A 6,055-nucleotide genomic window follows, 5' to 3' on the forward strand; every position below is an offset into this window, starting at 1 on the left:
TTGTATCTCGATTATTTCAATTCTAATTTTATTTTCTGAAGACATTTATATTAAACAAAAAGTGAAACTTATACATGCTACATATAATGCTGTAGCCTTACTACAGTCATCATTCCCAAGGTATGTCAAACATGTGCCCTATGTCCAGTAATACATGGTTTTGTCCAGTAATGAGTCATCAATTGCTGGACCATTGACCACAGTAGACAAGGGACAGTCTATACTACTATGTTATTATAGCAAAAGTAAAAAGTTCACCGAATTGGTTAAAAAGGCTTTTTCTAATGATAATGTAAAAGATTCAAAAGTTTGGAACAAGTTTAGAAAATATCGCAATTTTAGAAGCATTTTCAAATTAAAAAAAAATAACAACAGTACCGTAAACCATATTTTGATCAAATAAAAAAATAAGAAGAATTTTAGTAAATTTTCGGATGAAAACATCCGATATATGCTAGCATCAACCTGTTTATTTTATAGTGTGCAACATCTTCAGTGGAATTTCTGACCGCTGATTATTTATAATTTTCATTTATCATTATGCTGACGATCAAGTAATCAAAGAGAGACGAATATTGCATTCCATTTGGGAACATTCAAGAATGGTTGTTTTTTTTGGGAGGGGAACGCAGTGTAACGGATAAAAAAGAGAAAACTGCGTATACACTGTGTAAAATATAGATTCGACTGTGGTGACTTTTATCATTTTAATTGGTTATGAGTAATGTTAAAGACGTCGCGCAAAATACTGGTGATAATAACGTAACGTCGGAAATATAGCAAAAAGCCGTCTTATTTTCTTGTTTTTTACGTAACGTTTTTCTAATGTGATTTCTAATGTGTAAGCATTGATTCATTCAGGGTTTTTTTCATGGGAATATTTTTTTTCAGTAAAGATATTCATGTATATTTTATTTAACGAAAAATGTATATATATATATATTTTATATTTTTTAATTATAAGCAGAGCCACGTTGAATCATTTCATTTGAATCGGAAAGGTCTACTAAAATATTTTATGAGTGGCTAAACAACAGTGCATGATGTTTTATAATTTAATTCTTATTTCAATCCAAATTGTCCAATACAGAAAGAATGTCTAGATGGGTGTCCTCTGAAATAGTTATACGATAAGAGGCATCTACATCAGCAAGTATGTATAGCAGAGATTTCGTCGGTACCAAAGCAGTCTTTGTCTTTAAAAGTTTATATTTTAACGGATCATTGTCACTGATTTTGTCATAATAATGACCCCGGAAAACCTCGAATCCAGGGGGATATGTAGCACCCCAGCTGTCACTCTCTGCTGAATTCAATACGTGTGAACCTTTGGAAATTTTCATTAAATAATAGTCAAAGTTATCATCGTCGGTTTTGACAGCCACAACAGAGTTTATGGATACCAAATCTGATATGTCTTCTGAAAGAATGTCAGTGTCTTGTGCTACTTCTTCTTCGTTAGAAGTTTGTGTTATTTCGCGTGGCTTAATAGTTTTCTTTACCCCGGTATTTTCTACATTTAAACAGTTAAGATAATTCCCCAAAATGCATTGATCGCACGTGTAACAAGAGAGATCGGAAACAATGATTTCATTACATGTACTAGTAAAAACATGATGTATTTGTCTATTTTGCTGGATCGGCTTAAATATTTTGGAATTGTGTCTATCAATTGAGTCCACATATCGAAATACCCTTCTTTTAAATAATGCACTTCTTGGCTTTTTAAGGCTACTTTCGCAGAACGTAAATAAATCCTTCGCATTCTGAATCACTGTATTGCCACGTAGAACAGATATGTCCGCCTGTCTTTTTATAAATCCCCCCGCGGCATCTTGAGGCCCTTTTGCATGGCTTGTTTCAAAGAAATTTCTATGGAATGTTTTATATCCGAAATCAGGGATGGCAGTAGATAAACTTCCTAAACAGTGCCGCGATTTATATTGGCTAGAACAACCGTCTGTGAATTCATGCATATGATCAACTGTGTATGATATTGAATCTAAATATTCCTTAATTTCTTTTGGACATATTTTGTAAAATCATTATCATGTTGCAGGTCCGGGGAAATTACGAAAAAATGTTCCGTAATTATTTCCGGAAATTCTTCTGTACTGTCTACACCATCGTATTCTAAAATGGCGTGTCGGTGCATGACGGTTACATGAATGCTGCATTCAGTTCTTTGGAAGTAATTGGATTGGATTTCTTCTTTCTCGACACAGCGATAATTTTCCGAATAATCGTGGATGCATATGCAATGATTGACTGGCAAGTTCTGAACATGACTTTTAAGTTGATTGCTTTGCCAGTTTGATCGGTGCTGGTGAGCGGGGAAAGTTTCGAGAAGCTTTTTTAAATTGAGAAACATTTCGTTTACGCTAGTTTTCTTTTTTATCAGGGTCAGTCGGCGCCTTACATTTTTACCCTTCGATTTTTCAGTTATATATTCATATTTTTGCCATTCAACAGTTGAAGACGACTGTGATTCGTTGGGTGAAAGTTTGAAATTACCAACTCCGCAAAGGCTACATTTTCGGTCAAGACAATTTTTTCTATAAAATCCATTTACTTTTGGACATAGCGTAATATGTAAAAGGTCTGACATTTTCTCAAATACGGGATAGTCACTTTCTTGCGAATCGGTTTCCCTGTCACACGATTTTCTGAACTTCATACATGCTTTGAAAACAAGGTTTGCTTCCACGTGATATCTACAACAGCATGTATTTCTATCTTTTTCAGATGCAGGTCTTACGAAAAACGGTCGAAGTTTCTCAAATGCTCTTTGTCCAATTTTAATTTCAGGATATTTGGCGACAAAATCTAAATACGCATCAGTTTGTGTTTTTTCCAGCACGTGTGTCATATGCGAAGTATATAAGTTTGGTCCCAATCGTTCTCTTTTGATATCGGATTTGTTGCCGGTCGGGTGTGATGTGCCATCAGAGAGCCAAAAGTTATAAACTGTTTTCTTTGTTTCTTCTGAAATGGAATCTTTTCTTGTTTTCTGTTGCGTAAGAGCCCATGCAGACGATTCACTTTTAAGAATTCTAGACCTAATACGCTGGCCTCCAGCAACTCTTCTTGCTGGCAAACCTAAATTTTTACACAGTTTAATTTTACCTCTCGAGTTTGCTAAATTTTCCCCGCTGATTGATGCAGTAACAGAATTCATTACCGAACGTGCATTCTTAGATCGCTTTAATTTTGTAGATTTTATTATTTCTTGAATATCTGCAACGACGGCCATTTCAACTGGCGAAACTGAATGTTTCAGATTAGCTATTGTTGGCGATCGAGGGGATCTGCGGGCCAAATAAGTCGATATAACTGCGCATCGTTTAGATGGAGATTTTGGTAAACCTTCTTTAAATTTTCTTAGGGCTCTGGCCTTTTCCATTCTGTTTTTGAAAACATTTGAACCTTCTGGTACAACAAGTGACATTGATGAAAGTTCTACATTTTTTTTACCTCTGTGTTTACGGACATTCATTTTATTTTTCAGTTTTCTTTCATTTATTTTCTTAGATTTCTCCCTTTGTTCTCTCTTTTTTCTTGCATTAATCGTTTGACTATATGTTTTTGTCTCGCTCTCTTTATTCTTGTACAACTTTCCATAAGATTTTCTACTCGTTTCATTTTTCTGAAGCCTTTTTCGTTCTCTGTTCCTAATAAGTATTTCCTTAGCCGAAAGTTTACTTTTTTTTCTGTTATTCATATTTCTGAAAGCATATTTATATTTGAATGTACACAAAATTTTGGTCTGATTTTTTTAAGTCCGATTATTTTAATTGATTGTTGGTTTATAAATACATTCAATAATTAAATATGAGTCTTTTTTGTCTCGTGTTTTATTTTTTTGGAACTAATCATTCTCCTGAAACACCAGAGATCATTTCGGTTGTTTGAAGGGATTGGTGCCTCTTGTTTTGTCTACGAAAATTATCTAGTATGGTAACTCTTCTTTTAGATTGTTTCAGAACTTCCTAAAGTCAAATCATATTTTACGAATTTTAATATAGAATAATATTTTTATTTCATTAAGGGAGCAACCATTTGATTTTAATGGGGGGGGGGGGGGGGGGGGGGGGTGCTAGGATGAAAAATTTTGTCCGGCATTTTTTTTAGTTGTTATCTCGGTCCTGCCTTTTTATTTTCACTATATTTGGTCCTGCCTTTTTTTACAAGTTTATCCTGGGTTTGTTTGCCAATTGCTCATCCTGACCTTTTAACCCCACCGCAGTTCGCGCCTGTCCTAAGTCAGGTACCTATAGCTTTTGTTAGTCTTTTATATTTTTTTACTTTTAGTTCATCTCTGTATTTCGAAGTGAAGAGTGGCGTCCATTATCTTGATCTAGTATACATTAGGATTTCGGGGCCTACTCAAGACCTCCTCTGGGTGCGGGATTTCTCGCATGTTGAAGACCCATTGGTGGCCTTGAGCTGTTTTCTACGTTTTGGTCGGGTTGTTATCTCTTTGACATATTCCCCGTTTCCATTCTTATTCATTATTTTTTTACTCGAAACTCCTGTCTGCCTTTTTTTTACACTCAAAACCCCTGTCCTCCCTCTTTTTCAAATTTCATTCTAGCCCCCCCCCCCCCCCCCCCCCTAAAAATCAAATGGAAGCTCCCTAAGGCAAAAACATGCCCATATCGTTTCATGTTTGAAGATCGATTCTTTACAAGTTCTTCTTATAATTTCTTTTGCGTATTGACTCTGTGTGAAATATGACGTTTCATTATTTTTCGACGTTTTTTGTCTCATTGGACATTTTTTCTGATTTTTCTTTTCTTTATTTGCGAAAAGGATAAAATATAAAAACAGCCAGTATTTATATTATCATGTTCAGTATTTGTTGTAATTTTTGAAATCTGTATCAGTATTTTTCTTCTGATTTAATCGCGATACATCGTAGATCCCGAAATCGTCAAAATGGAATATTTGTTTGGATTTCAGATGATACGGGACATTTTTTCTGATTTTAAATTTTTTCAATAGTTTTTTTTTTAAAACAAGTAAACTCAAAAAGTTTGGTACCAATTTAAACAGAAATGTTTGTAATTTATAAATTATAAATATAAACGATATCCTTTTAAAATTACCTTCAGTATATGAATTTGATCTTCAAAGTTTGCAGTTGGAGTCTAGATTATTTGTCACCATTACAAGATCAAAAAGTTGCTATGACGTCATTTTTCTACATGTATGACGTCATATATGTAAGTAAAATTATGTAATTCAAAACTTTACATATGGTTCTTAATTCCTTCCAAATGAGAACTACCTTTGGCTACTCAATCCATATTTCATTCTCAAAAATGTTTGGAGATCTCAATGTTCAATGTTACGCATTACACGGCAAAATTGCCTATTTCATAAAATTTCGCGCTTCAAATCGAAACCTATTCGTGAAAAAAATATCATGAAAAACAGATATTATGTTGCCATTAGATTGGGTAACGAAAATTATTTAGCGATTCTGCAAATTGTTGCGTCCTAAACGGACAGTTAGCCTTTTCGCCGATTTTTCTCGAATCACCTTCAAATTGTCACCAGTATCTTGCGCGACGTCTAACGATATTGTAATTGATACTGATAAAATTGAGAATGGGAATTAGATGATGTACTTTTTCATCCTTCCTTTTCATTTCTTACTATTTGATCATTTCCGATGAAGGTAAATAAAAAAAAGCGCCTCAGTACCATATATATATATACAATTTATGAATTGTATTTTTTTCTTCATCTGTTGTGTCAAATTTAAGTTATCGTACGCTTTCCTTGGCTTTTTTGCGGGATGCAAAATGCGTCGAAAAATTAGGACCGGAAACTTTGTTTCGTTTTTATTTTACTATAGAAATCCTTGGTTTAACCTGTATTTAACCTGTATAAAATTAAAATAATGGTTTCGAAATCACTTTTAAAAATACTGCAAAAAAACTAAACTGACAAGAAGAATGAGAGCAATTGTCTTAGAATAATAAAATAATAATAAAATAATAATAAAAACGATAGTATCAGTGTATGTAAAGTGCGGATCCTAAAATAT

At 33.7% G+C, this 6,055-nt stretch overlaps 1 protein-coding gene across 1 annotated transcript; it reads right to left on the reverse strand.

Annotated features, from left to right (window-relative positions):
• Positions 1–1,041: 1,041 nt before the first annotated feature.
• LOC139517836 (uncharacterized) lies at positions 1,042–5,579 on the reverse strand. Its single transcript, XM_071309288.1, has 2 exons — positions 5,109–5,579; positions 1,042–3,725 (listed from the first exon to the last, which is right to left on the reverse strand). The coding sequence occupies exon 2, from the start codon at positions 3,719–3,721 to the stop codon at positions 2,003–2,005; it is 1,719 nt and encodes a 572-aa protein (XP_071165389.1). The 5' UTR covers positions 3,722–3,725; positions 5,109–5,579; the 3' UTR covers positions 1,042–2,002.
• Between the last annotated feature and the right edge of the window lie 476 nt (positions 5,580–6,055).

This window comes from Mytilus edulis, chromosome 3, assembly GCF_963676685.1.
Source record: "Mytilus edulis chromosome 3, xbMytEdul2.2, whole genome shotgun sequence".
Classification (NCBI taxonomy): Eukaryota; Metazoa; Mollusca; class Bivalvia; order Mytilida; family Mytilidae; genus Mytilus; species Mytilus edulis.

What these genes read in the sequence shown, in the direction of transcription:
- LOC139517836 (XM_071309288.1), bottom strand. Translation starts at nt 3,721, where the DNA reads ATGAATAACAGAAAAAAAAGTAAACTTTCGGCTAAGGAAATACTTATT.